The sequence below is a fragment of the Symphalangus syndactylus genome, chromosome 20, assembly GCF_028878055.3.
Source record: "Symphalangus syndactylus isolate Jambi chromosome 20, NHGRI_mSymSyn1-v2.1_pri, whole genome shotgun sequence".
Taxonomy (NCBI): Eukaryota; Metazoa; Chordata; class Mammalia; order Primates; family Hylobatidae; genus Symphalangus; species Symphalangus syndactylus.
Window position 1 is genome coordinate 35,375,483 of NC_072442.2, and position 16,093 is coordinate 35,391,575.

The 16,093-nt window shown below is 57.6% G+C and overlaps 1 protein-coding gene across 2 annotated transcripts; it reads right to left on the reverse strand.

Moving 5' to 3' along the window:
* Positions 1 to 505: 505 nt before the first annotated feature.
* On the reverse strand, positions 506 to 15,578 carry XYLT2 (xylosyltransferase 2). Of its 2 annotated transcripts, XM_055255820.2 has the most exons (12): positions 15,343 to 15,468; positions 15,049 to 15,168; positions 7,504 to 7,996; positions 7,044 to 7,219; positions 6,573 to 6,775; positions 6,045 to 6,125; positions 5,629 to 5,845; positions 5,365 to 5,541; positions 4,853 to 5,115; positions 4,375 to 4,570; positions 3,085 to 3,418; positions 506 to 1,666 (listed from the first exon to the last, which is right to left on the reverse strand). In XM_055255820.2, the coding sequence occupies exons 2-12, from the start codon at positions 15,052 to 15,054 to the stop codon at positions 1,344 to 1,346; spliced, it is 2,469 nt and encodes an 822-aa protein (XP_055111795.2). In that variant the 5' UTR covers positions 15,055 to 15,168; positions 15,343 to 15,468; the 3' UTR covers positions 506 to 1,343. The 2 variants fall into 2 exon arrangements, with proteins under 2 accessions (XP_055111795.2, XP_055111794.2); XM_055255819.2 differs by lacking the exon at positions 15,049 to 15,168 and having other exon boundaries at positions 15,343 to 15,578.
* Positions 15,579 to 16,093: the final 515 nt, after the last annotated feature.

Below are 16,093 nucleotides of genomic sequence, written 5' to 3' on the forward strand. Positions count from 1 at the left end.
AAAGAAGAAGTCTTCGAGCCTCTCTGGGCCTGTTTACCCCTCAGAAAAAGGAGCTGGATTAGATGTTTGTTTTTTGAGACAGAGTCTCACTCTGTCACCCAGGCTGGAGTGCAGTGGTGCAATTTTGGCTCACTGCAGCTTCAACCTCCTGCTTCAGCCTCCTGGGTAGCTGGGACTACAGATGTGTGCCACCACGCCTGGCTAATTAGAAAATTTTTTTTTGTAGAGATGAGGTCTATGTTTCCCAGGCAGGTCCCAAACTCCTGGGCTGAGGCAATCTTCCTGCCTCAGTCTCCCAGTGTTGGGATTACAGGCGTGAACCCCTGCACCCAGGCTAGATGGGTTCTTGAGTCCCTTTTGGGTGGATTCTAAACTGTTCTTAATCTGGAGGAATGAGATCTTTACCTTCTCAAGGCTACCAAAGTACCAGCTAAGACTTCTGGAGAAGGCCCAATGAATGGTGATGGCTTCCTGACACCCAGGAGGAAAAACACAGAGCCCAGAGTAGACAGATAGAGATATATTTCTTCTGTTGCATATTTCAGACTTCACGCTGAGCTTCAGGCACAATTACTCCAGGTTCTTCTGAGTCTTGACAGAGTCTTCTTCCCATGCTGTTCGTGTGACCTCACTTCCAGTGCACACCTGGAAACTCTGCATGGATCTCAGTGGGCCCTGACCCTGCCTTTCCCATCCAGGGGCAGGGTATGCTGGAAAGCCCTGGAGCCAGCCCCACCCCACTTCTAGGGTCCCCTGGCTACAAAAGAACTGTCCTGCTAGAGCCCAGCTCTGCAGTGCCCCCAATATCACCTGTTCTTCGGGCCTTAGAGCCTGGCAGGGCACTTGCAGCCCTGTGGAGCCTCAGCCATGAGCACCACAGGCCCAGGATGGGGGATGAGGCCCTGGAGAGCCAGGCAGGCCCAGCCTCATCCAGAACAATAGCAGGTGGGCTCAGCAAGCCCCTGCTCCCCACAGACACGGCCCACTTCCTGGGGCTGCTCTGAGCCCTATTGCACATCTTCTGTTATAGTTTCTCTCCCAACCACCCATTTTCCTTTTTAAATTAAAAACAAAAATTCAAACTAGAGAGGAAGGCGAGGAAGAGCTGGGTGTGGAATGCTGCTGGCGCCCTTCTCACGTTCCCGCCAGCCCTCTGATCCCCAACAGAGACATTAGCAGTAGTTCATACTGTGTCCACCTTCCCTGCCGTCTGTGTGGGTTCTTGATGGCTGAAATGGGTGTGCAGCCTGGGCCTCTGGTTCTTGCCTGTGGGAGGGGACACCCCTCCATTGTCTGTAAGGTGCAATTCCCTGGGTCCTCCACGGGTACTGGCTGGGGCCCTGCTACCTGAGTCGCCCGTCTGCTTTGACAGGCCCCAGCTCTGATTTAGGGTCGGGAGACAGAGAGCTCCAGCTGGTCAGTCTGCAGGGCTCCAGGGAGGGGCAGGGAGAGGGGCCTATGGCACACAGTCCGGCCACGGACCAGAAGCTGCTCAGTTCCCTGTCTGTCCAGGCCTCGAGCGCAGGGCCTGTGAGCTGTGTGTGCCGCTGGGCAGCCTCCTCCGCGAGCTCTGGCTGAGGCAGGTTCAGGATGCTACTCAGGCCCTGGAAACTCTGCTCCATGTACTCATTGTGGGGTGGCCCTGCATGCAGCCAGCTGGCATCATCTGTGGGTGCAGAGCAGGCAGTAAGCACACCCCCCGCAACAGACTCCATGGAGGCCAGACCCAGGAGTTGGGTCTGGGTACCCCAGTTCCTGTCACAGCCCTACTTCTGAGTCACAGCTTGCTGAGTGGGCTAATCCAAGGGACTTCTGTGCCTATAAAACGGAGTTTTATAAAATCAAGGCAGTAAGCCCTAGATTCCCAAATTTAGGATGCAGTAAAGCAGTGGGTTCAAGGCACTTTAGAAAAGAAGGGAACAGTCTGGTTTGTGTCCCACACCCTTTCTTGACCATCATCGGTGGCTCCTGGAGCCCTCAGAAGCCTGTACTCGGGCACTTCAGCCCTTCATGCACAGACAATGGCCAGCTTTGTCTCCTTGGCTTAGAGCACCTCCTCTTTGTCCTTGAGGCGCAGCCCCTGTCCCTACCTGCTGTGCATTGTTGCCATTCTTCCCTTGACTGGGAGGTCTAGGTGTGCGGGGGACACAGCTTGCCTGCCCTGGATCTGCTGCAGCCCCACCAGCACCCCCTCCTCCTCTAGGGTACCCCACCTCTTAACCACCTTCTTGTGATAGGATGTGGTGGGGGAAGGAAACACCTACCAGTTGATCACCTCCTGCATACCGGCCACTTTCCCTCCAGAGGCTCATCCCTCATAGCTCCCGGGGGGAGTTACTTATACTAGGCCCTCCCTTGCAGGAAATTTGCCCAGCCTGTGTTTCTGTTCCGAGCCTGCTCCCTTAGCCTCAGCCAAGTGGGCAGAGAGCCACATGACCCTGCCCACCTGGCCAGACAGTGGACTGGGATAGCCAATCAGATTTGCTGTCCCAAGAATGTGGAACCTGGGGACTAAAAGTCCCTGGTCAGTGTCTGTTGCACTGAGAGGCCACGGATGGGGAGCCAGAGCCTGAGGCCAATGCATAGAGACAGGACAGGATGAGGAACAAGATGGCCCCAGAGAGATGGAGAAAGCACCTCTGCTTCACAGTGAGGCCTGAGACATTTCCTAGCTTTGTGAAGGAGACCTCTGCATTCTTCCAGTCTTCTCCCCTTTTTAACTCAAGCTAGGTTGAGTGGATTTGTGTTGCATGTACCAGGAGGTCCCTGATAGGTGTAGTATTCCAGCTTCACGTGCTAAGACTGAGGCCCAGGAAGGCCCAGTAACTTCCAAGGACAAAAGGCCAATGAACTCGTCAGTTATGTTCCAAACTAAGTGTGCATGACTGTACAGCTCCCCTTTCCACCACACTGCAGTGCAGGACCCTGCATGCTACAGGAAAGAAGATGAAGGCCCCAGCCCTTCCATGCTTCCCTGACTCTAGGGATGGGAGTCAGCTCTGATGGTTGGCTTCTTGGGGTCACCTCTCTGGCGAGTCCTATTCTGTCTAGCTTCTGGGCCTCATTTGAGAACTGCATGCTTACCTTTCCTGAGAGGTAGTTTGCGGTTGAAGGTCAAGGGCAGCACAAGGAAGCGGGTCTCACCCAGCGGTTCCCAGAACTGAAGGAGTCGAACAGTCCAGGGCCCTGGCCGCAGGGGCCGGCTCAGTGGGGGCTTGTATTGCGTGGCCTCAGTCTCCGTATCTACTGTGATGTCATAAGATGTGGCCACCACATAGGTTGGGTCGATCCAGACCACTGTGGCTGTGAGGTTGGGGCCCCGGGCCCAGCGCTGCACGGCCACAGGCTCGTCCAGCGGCCCCAATAACCCCCCAAAGTTCCGGAAAAGACGCTCTTTGGGGTCCCAATCAGTGCCAACCTGTAGAGAGAGAGGCAGCTGGGCAGGAGTGTGGGGGAAAGGTCCTTCTCCTTCCTCTGAAGCTGCCTCTCACTGTGTAATCTCAGGCCAGTCACTGTCTCTTTCTGGGTCTCAGTTTCCCCATCTACAAAATGGAGGGATCAGACTAGGAGATCTTTAATATCTCTCCCAGCTCTGAGATTCATTCTAGGCTTCCATTCTGACTGCTAGGCAGTGGAGGTCAGTCCCCCTTATTGGGGACAATACGGCAGGGATGAGGTTCAAAGTCCTGTCCAGAGACCATTCCCACATGAAGCCAAAGCCTCTAAGAAAGAGAATATGAGGAGGGGCCAGGCGCGGTGGCTCGCACCTGTATTCCCAGCACTCTGGGAGGCCAAGGCGGGTGGATCACGAGGTCAGGAGATCGAGACCATCCTGGTCAACATGGTGAAACCCCGTCTCTACTAAAAATACAAAATAAAATTAGCTGGGCGTGGTGGCGCGCACCTGTAGTCCCAGCTACGTGGGAGGCTGAGGTAGGAGAATCGCTTGAACCTGGGAGGCAGAGGTTACAGTGAGCCAAGATTGCACCACTGTTAGAGTGAGACTGTCTCAAAAAGGAAAAAAAAAAAAGAGAGACTATGAGGAGCCACTCAGAAGCATAGTTTCATGGCCCAACTCGAATGTCCCTGCCCCTCTAGGCGAAATCTCTGTAGTCTGGAAGATTGGGCTTGTGTTGTAGTGGAACGGATAATTCCCTCCCTGCTGCCTGCATGTCCTCTGCATACCCCAACCAGGAGGTGCTCCTCAGTGTGCACAGGCTTGGGGGTGACACAGGATGTCTGCATGGGGGCATCACCATGGGTGCCATGACTGTGAAAAAGAACCTTACCCCTCCCTTGGTGTCTGTCCCTCTCGTCCCATTACCCCAAGTCTGGGTGGGGATTGGGAGAAAGCAAGTGGGGGACCTGTCCCACCTCCAGACTCTGGAGCCGGCTGGCCTGGTCACTGCGCCCCAACAGCTTCAGCGACCCTTGGGGCATCAGCCACATCTCAAGCGTCTCTGCCGGCCCCTGGGCTGAGGGCTGCACCGCCTGCGTCACCAGGTAGCCCTGGAAATGGTCGTCATAGAAATACAGGTGCACGCTGGACGGCAAGCCCCTGGGCTCAAACCTAAGGTGCCAGCAGGGAGAAAGGGAGATGCCATCAGCACACCTGACTTGGCCTGGAGTCCCAGGGAGGGGGCTCTGGGGAGTCCCACCCCAGGCACTTCCTTTCCCCAGATCTCACCCCCACAGCACCTGCATGCCTGGCTCTAGCCGTCTTTTCAGTATTTGCATTTTTCCCTGCTTCAGACTGGGGCCTTGTTGTGGGCAGGGGACGTCATTCTCTGGTTGGCCTCCCCCTAGGGCACCATACCCCGAGGGCCTGCTGTATGTCAGAAGGGGGTCTCACCTGCAGAGTGGGGTGCCCATTGGGGGTGCAGCAGTGGCGGCATGGTGCAGGCTGAGGCGGGCGAAGGCCGTGTAAGCAGTGAGCATGACATCACTGAGCCCACTGGGGCCATCAGCCGCGTCGTAGGTGTTCTCCCAGTAGGCCTTGAGGGCTGGCGTGCTGGGGGGGTAGCTGCCGTACAGGTGGAAGTCCAAGATTTCCAGCACCTCCTGGTTCACAGTCGACTCAAACTTCCGGGCGAAGAAGGTGGGTCTGGAGACTTGCTGGAGCGGGAGAGGCAAGGAGGGTGAAGGGCTCTGGAAGCCCCAGAGGGCATGGTGGGGCTGGCCCCTCAGCACTGCCTAGAGCTCAGCCTCCTGCGGCTTTTCCTGCTGCTGTTGTAGCCCCAGACCCCTGAGGGCTGCTGCAGGCCGCGGCCCCCCAGATTCTCTGACTGGCCCACCCTGCCATTCTCCTGGTGAAAAGCCGGGGGAGAAGACCTAGTCAGGGGCCTTGGGGCCTTGGGCAAGCACCTGCAGCCGGAGGAAGTCCTGTGGCTTGAAGTCGTTGGGGGAGCAGCCGCACCAGTCCACGATGTGCTTGTACTGGCACTTGCAGCCCAGCTTGCGGTTCCAGTTGGTGACCCGCAGGTTGTTGTCCACGAGGGTCTCACAGGCAAGGCTGTTCTCCAGCACCGTGTGGAAGAAGGACTGCAAGCAGCAAGGGAGGGTGGAAGGTGAGCTGCAGGCAGCCCAACCCACGCCCTCCCCGGCCTTCATGCCTGCTGGGCCACCCACCTCGGCTGGGAGCAGTGTGTATGTGTAGAACTGGCGTAGCTGGGCCACAAGTGGGTCATCTGTGTACACCACATACTCCACAAAGCTGCGTGTCAGCACGAACCAGTCAGAACCGCCATCCACCACAATGCCTGCTGGGATCTGCCGCTCGCCCAGGCGCCACATGTGTGAGTCGCACTCATGGAAGAGCCTGTCCAGGCCCTGTTTCTTGATGAACCTGCAGGCAGCAGAGAGGCCTTGGCTGGGGATCCTGCAGGGTGGGGTCTAAGCTCTTTCATCTGCCTGGCAACCAACACTCCTCAACCTGTGACTGGTGTGGAGGCTTTGAAACCCAGGGCTGAAGCCACAGAGCCCAACTGTGTGGGAGGGGTTGGGACAAGACTCTGGGGCCAGGGCCTCCTTCCCCACCCCCTCACCTGGAGTTGTCCCGGCCATGTGACTTGAGGAAATTCTTGTCCCGGTTCTTGGATAGGAATGCCACCAGCTCCTCATTGGTCCTGGTGAAGGAATGGGGTGACAGGCAGCCACATGAGATAGTTGCTCAGTCACTGGCCCAGAGCAGACCGTCTGGCTTTTCTTCTCTCCCTGATTGCTGTCTGGCCATGTGCCCTACCCCTGGCTGATGTCTGGGGTGGTGAGCACCAGAGGCCCCTGAGGAAGACCACCCCATCCTTCCTCTGCCCTTTGCTGTCTGACCCAGCACACCAGGTACAGACCTCTGGCTCCTCCTCCCCCTCCCCATCTCCTATCATGCTCAATTCGCAGATCATCTTACACCAACCCCTCCCCTAAAACATGGCTGGGGCCCAGGGGCCCATGTCTGAGCAGGGCGGATCCCAGAGTTACACTATGGGGCAGAGAAGGTCCACCAAAGCCATCCAACCCCAGGTGCCTAGACAGGGGTCCCCTCCCATCCAGAGGACTCAAGAGCCCCATCCCCACACCTGGTTGGGTAGTCAGTGGCACTGAGGTTGATGAAGAAGTCCCAGGCCCAGCCAGGCACCTCTAGCAGGTCCCGCATGCTCCGCAGGTACATCCTCAGGAGGCTGGCTCCGCCCCAGATGGTAACCATGCGCCAGGGTGTCACCCGCACATTATCATAGCGCTGGGCCAGCTCCACCACCTCCCGGTGCAGGTAGTTGGAACGCTGGTGGGGAGGAGACACTCAGCTAGCCCCCAGTGTTATCGCCATCCCCACTCCCACTCCAGGACAGAGTGAAAGGACACAAGACAAGGAAAGCACAGGGCAGGGCTCCAGCCCCTAACCGGCTGAGCTGGCTCGTGCTGCCACCCCCCATTTAGGGCCTGTTTCCCTCTCTAGGCTACCTGGGCCAGGTCAGAGACCCTGTCTGTCTGCAACCTTCTGTTTCTTCTCTGCTCATCCCAGACCCCTTGGCCTCTCCCCACCACAGTACCTTGTCCACATGGATGTAAAAGAAGTGCTGCTCGTGATAGACGGCCTTGAGGAGACGCTTCAGCTGGCGGATGGCACGGCCGTGAACCACCAGCATGTAGGCGATTCGCACCGGGGGGCCATCCATGGGCTGCTGGGCTCGGCTCTCATCCCACTGGATGCCAGGGCTCATCTTCCCTGAGAGCAGAGGACAGGTGTTGGCGAGGCCCACCCTAGGTCACAGGGTGGGGGTAAGATGGGAAGAGGGAGCTGCCTGCCTTCCAAAGAAGCCTAGACTTGGAGCCCCATGCTCCTGGGTCCCCACTCTGCCTCTGCCACTTAGTAAGTACACTGGATGAAGACTTAGGCAGGGAGGTAGGATCCCCTTGGCTCTTTCTTCCTCAGAGAGATAGGGGTGAGGATCCGGGCCACGCCACTCCCTGCCCCGGCCTGCGAAGGGCTGGAGCACCCCTGTCCCTCACCAGTCAGCTGACAGTGCCGGGGCACAGCCTTGGGCATGAGGCTCCCAGCCTGGTGCAGGCACACCACATTGGCAATCTCCTGCTGGCACTGCTTGGTGCTGGCCCGAGCCAGTGCAGACAGCGCGTCCTTGCCCACGATCTCGCACTTCGGGGTGAAGCCGTTGTCCGTGGGCTGGGGGGCACCCTCCACGCTCCCTGTATCTCCGTGTGGTGGGAAGCCGGCTGCCCCTACCAGCGCCTCCCCAGCTGCTGCCCCACTCCGGTTCTGGCGGCCTGGGGCTTCTGGGGGTGGGGCAGGTGGGACCCGCCGGCTGGCTCTCTGCCGGCTGGTTACTGCCCGTACCACCTTGGCCACGGGCACTCCTGGGCTCTCAGCACGGCCCCGCCAGCGCCCATGCCTTCTGCCTGCGCTGCCCCGTCGCCCTGCTGAACTGTCTGTGTCCTTGGAACCCTCGCCAGGTTCCAGTGGCCGTGGCTTCCTCTGCCTTCCTTTCTGTAAGAGAGATGCAGACATATCACTGGGGCAGCCCCTCACCTCCTCCTGCTCCTTGAGTTCCATCTTGGTTGGGGGCACCCTCAGACCTAGATGTTCCTGCCCACCTTTTATCCAAAGAAGTGCTTTTCACCTAAAGGTGTAAAGGACTCCGCACAATCAGCACCACCATGGGAGCGCCTCCCGGGCCAGCCACTGAGGGAGCACTGGTCCTCCCTCCATCATACCAACACCCCCGTCCCCCACTGGCTCTCAGATTACATGGCACTGTGCTTGGTTTTCTATTCTGGACTCAGATACCACTTTCTTTTTCAGCAGATGTTAAAATAAATATCCATGTGTGTCCCAAGGGAAGGGTGCAAAGACCCCACCAAGGGTACAAATGTCCACCTGAGACCCAGCACTCCCACCGAGGGCTGGAAGGAGACAGTGGTCTTCAGAAGACTCTGACTTCCAGATGAATCCAAAGCATTTCCATGTGGGAAGACTGAGGCCACCTCACAGTGAAGGAGGAGTGCCCATGGGGGATGATGGAGCTGAAGCCTGAGACCCCAATCCTGCTCAGGTCCTCTAGGAAGCAGATCAAGACAGAGTCAGAGTGCATGAGATTCACTGCGGGTGCCCCTGTGAATGACGGGGCAGGAGCCGGCAGGGAAAGGCTTTGGGCGGCAAAGGAGACAGCCATGCAAGGAGAGGGGCAAGAAGAGTGTCCGCCTCCAGCACAGCCTCGAGGAAGTCCTGGCCAGCTCCTGGGAAAACTCCAGCACATGTACTGCCTGGAGCTGGTGAGCCCTGAGCCACCTCCACACTCAGTCCCTGGCTTGAAAGCTGAGGCAGGGCCTGAAGGTGCCCGCAGCTGGAGGCTGTCACCTCACTGCATGTGCAGCAGGTTCTCCCTTGAAGGGATCCCTGCAGCAGGGCGCCTCCACCGCTGCTGCGCCCCTGCTTCCTGGCTCTAAGTGCTCTGGTACCTGCTGCCTCTCCTCAAATCCAGGCACTTCCCTAGATGGCCTGGTGGTGACTGAACAGCATGTCCAGCCACCTCCTCCTCCGTTCCCCCATCTTACCTGCCCTGCCTGACCAAATCCCATCCATCCTTTCAGATCCAGCTCCAAGGCCCCTGGCATGCAGCCATTCCATTTGCCCTGCAGTGGAATGGGCTGGGCTCCAAGGCCCTGGATGTTCCTCTAGTAGTGAACTCCTTGATGAGAGACATGTCAGCTCCATCTCTCCAGGGCCCAGCAGAGCAGCTGGCACACACGGACACCTAGCTGGTGTCTGGTGGATGAGATGTAGAACGGACGGAGGAACAGGGGCCACCATGTGAACACTCTAGGGTCTCCAGGGCTCTGGGCCTAGCTCTGCCAACTCACCAGCAGTTCCCTAACTTCTCTGAGCATGCTCCCTCAGCTGTAAAGAGGAGTAACAACAACATGAGACACTGCAGCTAGGGAGAGCCGTCCCCAGCCTTGTAAACCCTCTCCCACGGGCCTTCCCCTCCATGCTCACAAGTTCTCCAGGACTAAGTCCTCTTCTTTCTTGGCCTTTCAGTGGCGTGACTTAATGGACCACTCTGTCTTGCTTGAAGCGCCCTCCGCATTTGCTTTCCAGGATACCCACCTGGCTTTTCTCCTCTCTTCACTGCCACTCCTTGTGGTCTTCTTGGTGCTTCCTTGTCTCCCAGGGCACATCTGGGGGCCCTTCCTGTCCTAGCACCTTCACTTCCTAAGTGATCTTCAGTCGCTGGGTTTCTAAACTCCATCCCCACCCCCAGATTGATCTCTCTGGCCTGGATAGCTCGCTTGAACCTTCAGGCATTTAACTACCAGCCCCCTTGACATCTCACGTGGGAGCTCGATAGACCTCTCAAGGCCACAAGCCCAAAAGTACCTCCTGCTCTTCGTCCCCAACCTGCTCCTACTTCATCTTCCCCATCTCAGTTAATGACATCTCCATCCTTCAGGATGCTCAGGCCAAAAACTTTTGGGAATCATTTTTTTTTTCTTTTAGATAGTCTTGCTCTGTTGCCCAGGCTGGAGTGCAGTGGTGTAATCTTGGTTCACTGCAACCTCTGCCTCCTGGGTTCAAGTGATTCTCCTGCCTCAGCCTCCCGAGTAGCTGGGACTACAGGCACATGCCACCCCGCCTGGCTAATTTTTGTATTTTTAATAGAGATGGGGTTTCACCAAGTTGGCCAGGCTGGTCTTGAACTCCTGACCTTGTGATCCACCTGCCTTGGCCTCCCAAAGTGCTGGGATTACAGATGTGAGCCACCGCGCCCAGCCAGGAGTCATCTTTGACTCTCTTTCCCTCATACCCCACATCCACTCCATCAGTAAATCCCATCGGGGCCACCTTCAGAATACATCTGGAATCAAATCCCTTCTCAATACCTCCCTCACTATCCCTGCCTGGATTCCCTGGTCTTCCAGCTCCTACTCTTGTTCCCCTAAATTCCGTTCTCATCACAGCAGCTGGTGGTTCTGTTACAACTCTTAAAATCCCATTTCACCACTCCCCTGCTCCAAACCTCCAGTGGCTTCCCCTCTTAGGATAAAAACCAAGGCCCTTACAGGAGCCTACAGAGGCTCCATGAGCTGTCTGGACGCCCCCTTCTCCCCCCAGGCCTCTGACCTCATCTGAGAATTTGTCATGCTCATTCTCCTGCAGCCACAGTGGCTTTCTCTGCATCCCCTCATCCCCCCCCCGGCACTCCTGGCTCCAACCCTTGCACCCACTATCCCCTGTGCCTGGCACACCCTCCCCCAGATAGCCCCACTGGGGGCTCACACCCCTTGCCTCCTTCAATTCTTTGTTCAGATGGCATCTTAACAGTAGGGCCACCCTGACCACTGGATTTACAGTGACAGCCCTCCCTCCTCCTCTGCTTTTTCCCATAGCACAATATTTCCTCTCATCCTACTATTTATTTATACTTTTTTTTTAATTTGTCTTTCTCCTCAGAAGATTGTAAGTTCCCCAAGGGCAGGGCTTTTTTGCTGTTTTGTTCACTGACATAGTCCTAGCGCCTAGGAGAGTGTCTGGCTGTAGTACACACTCAGTAAGTGTTTGTTTTTCTGAGACAGTCTCACTCTATTGCTCAGGCTGGAGTGCAGTGGTGCAATCTCGGCTCACTCCAACCTCTGCCTCCTGGGTTCAAGCGATTCTTGTGCCTCAGCCTCCCACGTAGCTGGGATTACAGGTGCGCACCACCATGCCTGGCTAATTTTTTGTATTTTTAGTAGAGACAGGGTTTCACCATGTTGGCCAGGCTGGTCTCAAACTCCTGACCTCAAGTGATCCACAATCCTCGGCCTCCCAAAGTGCTGGGATTATAGGCCTGAGCCACTGTGCCTGGCCTTAGTATTTGTTGAATGAATGAATGAATGCAAAGCTTTTGGCATAGGCACAGCATTCAATAAGTACTGCTACTTTTTTTTTTTTCTTTATAGACAGAGTCTCACTCTGTTGCCCAGGCTGGAGTGCAGTAGCATGATCTCAGCTCACTGCAACCTTTGCCTCCCAGGTTCAAGTGATTCTCGTGCCTCAGCCTCCCAAGTAGCTGGGATTACAGGTATGTGCCACCATGCCTGACAACTTTTTGTATTTTTAGTAAAGACCGGGCTTTACCATATTGGCCAGGCTGGTTGGTCTCAAACTCCTGACCTCAAGTGATTTCCCCGCCTCAGCCTCCCAAAGTGCTGGGATTACAGGCGTGAGCCACCATACCTGGCCCAATGCTGCCATCTTTATCATTATGATTACTCAGATGGGAGGAGGAAATAGTCAAACGTGAAGTCAAGAAAGGCCCAAGATCCTGGACATCTTGGACTCGGCTGGGTTGGGTTCTCTGTGCTCCTCACCTCCCCAGGACTTCCCCCAACCCCTGCACACCCTACCCACTACTAGTTTGGGCACATCAGGAACCTCATGCTGTCAGGCTGACAGCCACCTTCAGGCCAGAGCCCCATCCCTACATTCATGCCCTCTGTGCCTAGCACCCAGCCAGCCTTCCAATCTTTTTATTTTATTCATTTTAATAGAGATACAGTCTCGCTATGTTATCTAAGCTGGTCTCGAACTCCTGGGCTCAAGTGCTTCTCCCACCTTGGCCTCCCAAAGTGCTGAGATTATAGGCATGAGCCACAGTGCCCGGTTGCCCTCTGATCTCTTAAAGGTGGCCAGTGGGAGCTGGGGGCGCCCATTCCCATCCGAGAAGAGATACCTGCAAGAGGAGGCAGCAGACCCTATTCTCTACCCACACTGGGGAGGGCACCACAGGCTGGGGAATCCCTAGGAAAGGTAAATGCAGCCCCACTGAGCTGAGTGTGCATCAGCCTGGTGACATGTGACCTGGCCACAGAGCAAGCAGAGAAAGACATTCCCAAGCTTAGGTGGGTAGAGATGGCAGAGAGCTGTAGGCTCTCCGAGTGGAAGCCAGTATCAGTGAGTTAGGTAGCTGTTCAGGAGGGTAGGGCATGAGGCACGGGGCCAAGTTGGCTGTCGTGGGGGCCAGGATGTGGGAGGAGATGGGCATGTTGGTCCCTGCACTGCAGTGGGAGCTGGCTGACCCTGAGAATGACAATCCCAGATGAGGCTGGGGGATGAGGAGGCAGCAGTGAGGGATCAGAGAGGCCCTGGTGGGCAGTCAGCCCCCACCTACATCCCGTCCAGGCATGTCCAAGGAGCATCATCATCACAGCCCCAGCCTTGTGCCCCTCACAGGCTGCCCCCAGCAGCCCCTGAGGTTGGGAGCCCTTCTGATGGCTGAGGGTGGGGAATGGTCCTCTGACTTCTAGCTGGGATACATTCTGGCCTCAGAGGCTCCTTCCTCTCCTCCAAGGAGGCAATTAAAATCCTCTGCCACTTCCTGGCTCTGTAGCTCCACCTTAGAATCCTCCTCTGAGTCACAGAAAGGGTGAACACAGAAATGCTCTCCCCATACTCCACCTCCTTTGACTTCTCGGGCTGCATTTAAAACAAGTGGTGAGATGTTGTTTGTGGAAGCTTTGGAAACTATCAAGTGGCTCTCTGGAGGTTAGTGACCATCCCTGGGATCCACTCTCAGCCTCTCCATAGATGGGCAGAGCGCACGTCTTAAATGCACACTGAATCCTGTGCTGCTTAAACCCCTTCAGTGCTCTCCCACTGCACTTAGAATAAAACCCTTGCCCCTTGCTGTGGTCCTTTCAGCCGCACAGGATGGAACCGTCTTCCAGGGAAAGCACCACACTCTCCTGTCCATTCCTCAAGGGTGCTCAGCTAAGGCCATTCTCCTCAGGCCTTCTGCCTGAATTCTCCTGCCCACCTCTTCCTGTGAGAAGCCTTTCCTGACCCCCTGATCTAACCCAACCCCTTTGTAATTCTATTAAATTCCTTTTCACTGTCTGTTTCTCTCTGTAGATTACCTGTCCATGAGGGCAGAGACCTCATCTATTTTATTTTTGTATCCCCAGTATTAGCACAGTATCTAGTACAAAGTAGGACTTCACACCTATTTGTGGAATGAATGAATGAATGAATCGTATTCCCAATGCACAGTGCTGGGATAATAAGAGTTATTTATTTACTGACAGCTGAGCATGTGCCAGGAACTCCTGCAAGTGCTTCACAGGCATCATTTTCACTTAATCTTTATAATCACCCAACACGGGAGGTGCCATTATTATCCCCATCTTGAGGAGGGATACTGGTAAAGATAAGGGAGGAGGCAAAGTGATTTGCTGGTGGTCTTCTCAGGGTCAGAGCTGGAAGAGAGTGGTGAAGTGGGCGGTCCAGCTTCAGCACTCACCTTCCCATGCACCCCGTTATGCTGCCTGGCAACCCAGAGTCACGTGAGGGAGCAGCTGAGGGGGTCCAAGCAGCAATGGGTGCCTGGACCGCACAAGCTTTTTCAAACATTCCAGTCCAGGATTCCCCTATTCATTCAGCCAGGAAGCTGGAGGAGGAGGTGGTGGGGGATGGGGGCGGTAGCCCAGAGTGGTCACATATTCCAGGGTCAGAGGGCTCCCTAACTGCCTTGGCAGCCCATTCCATCTTGGAATGTCCCATCTGCCCAAAGAGTCTTCTTACACTGGGCCTGAAACACTCTCCTACTTGCTCATCCTACTTATAGGTCCACATCCCCGAGGATGTCACGGAGCCAGCCCTGCCCCCGCCCTCACCTCCTTTTGGAGTTATGGTCTCATGTGACTCTGTTCCAGCCCCCGTCACCATCCCACCCTCTGGGTTCTCCCAAAAAAAGGCAAGGGCAGCTCTTCTGTCTCCACACCAGGCCTTCCAGACTGGCGAGATGCGGTAAGGGGTCGCAGGTATCGGGGATTGCCCGAGGACAGCAGCAGACAGAGTCTCTGACCCGGAGCCCTGGAGGCAGCAGAACAGGGGCGCCGGCGGCAGGGAGGCCCTGACCTCCGGGCCACAGCTTAGGGCTGTGGTGTGGCCTGTCCACTCCATCTCCGCAGCACGAACCCAGACCCAATGGACCCTTCCTCACCACACCGCTGAAGTGTCTGAGCATCCAGCTGAAACCACATCAGGGAAGAGGAAGAAAGACCCTCGAGGCAGGGACCTGGGGGCTGAGACGGCTGTTGGTTGCCCCTGCTCTACGGCTGGGGCTCTGTTACAGTCCTCATTCCCTTAGAGCCAGAGGCCCCCTCCCTAATTCCCTAAGGTCCTAAGGCCAACTCACCAGCTCAGTTCCTCCTCCCCCTGCCCTCCGGAGACCCATCCAGTTCTTCAAACCCACAGCTGAGAAAGCCACACCTCGGGAAGACTCCAGTTCTCTCCCTCGGGGTCACTCCCTGTTCCTTCAGTTCCCGGGTACACACTTTGTCCCAGGCCTGAATTCCACCCCCGAGCTCCCCTTCCTCACCGGCCGCTGCCCCTCGGGCTTAGCTGGGGAAGGACGCCCCGAGTCCCTTGGCCCCACTCCTCCGCCCATGGCGCGCATATCCCCGCCCCCTCCCAACTTCAGAAAGTTTGGCCTGGGGCTCCCCACCTCCGAGCAGGTTCGGGCCCAGCCCCGCCTCCCAGCCCCGCTCGCCGCGCCTGACCTTCATCGCTCCCTTGGCCGGAGATCACCCCAGCATGACCTGCTCCTCCCGCCCGACTCCCAATCCACCAGGGCCCGGGTCTCCAGGTCACGCACTGCCCCCGCGCGCAGTTCCCTAGGCCTGCGGGAGAAGGGAGTGCCGGGGGCCGGATGCTCCGCTCTGGGCGACCGCCGGCGCCCCGCACGCACGCACGCGGCCCTTGCCCCACTTCCCCGGCTGGGGCCGCCCGCAGCCCCGCCAGGACCCCGCGCGCCCCCGCGCCCGGCCTGCCCACCCGCCCGGCCGTCGGAGCACCTCGCCCGCCTCGTCCTCCTCCAGGCCGCTGAAGCTCCACACCACCAGGCCCTGTAGCAGCAGGATGGCCAGCGCCGTGGCAATCGCCAGCTTGTAGCGCCGCACCAGCTTCTGCACTCGCGCGCTCGCCACCATCTTCCTGCCCCGGACGCGGGGCGCGCGCCCAGCCCTGCAACCCGGCCGCGAGCGCGCGCACGGGCGCGGGGCTGAGCCGCCCCCCCGCCCAGGGAGGCGGGCCGGGCGCGCGCCGGGGCGGGGCCTGCGGGGCCAAAGCACCGCGCCCCGCAGGCTGGGGGTGGAGCCGGGGCTCGCAACACCTTCCGCCCCGGCAGCCGCGGGCGTGGGCCTGAGCGCGTGCCTTCTGCGCTTGTGTCTCTGCCGGTGCCCCTGGCTCCCACGTGTGCTCCCCTCCACCTGGACGGCGAGCGCCTGGTGCTGAGGAGTGGAGGGTCTGCGGCACAACCTCTCTTGCCTGGTGTCGGGGGTCGTGGGCGAATTCAGTCCTACGCGGGTAAGCTCTCGGTCCCGGGGGCCCAGGGAACGCCCAGGGCTCCCAGAGACGCCGCCTTGGGAGAGGGCGTGTGAGAGCCACAGGCCTCTGCTTAAAAACCTGGAGGCCGCACCTGCGGGGCAAAGTCTAACCCCTTGACTGGCATCAGAGAGCCTTCACGAGTCCTCCTTTCCGCTCTGCGCTCATCCTAAGCATCCTCAGGCCGCTCCCAGAGTCGTGGTTCTCAAACTACTCTAGCGT

What these genes read in the sequence shown, in the direction of transcription:
- XYLT2 (XM_055255819.2), bottom strand. Translation starts at nt 15,477, where the DNA reads ATGGTGGCGAGCGCGCGAGTGCAGAAGCTGGTGCGGCGCTACAAGCTG. An exon ending in ACACACTGCTCCCAGCCGAG is followed by an intron (nt 5,542 to 5,628) that starts GTGGGTGGCCCA and finishes TGCTGCTTGCAG; the next exon opens with TCCTTCTTCCACACGGTGCT. An exon ending in GCCGGCTCCAGAGTCTGGAG is followed by an intron (nt 3,419 to 4,374) that starts GTGGGACAGGTC and finishes CTCTCTCTACAG; the next exon opens with GTTGGCACTGATTGGGACCC.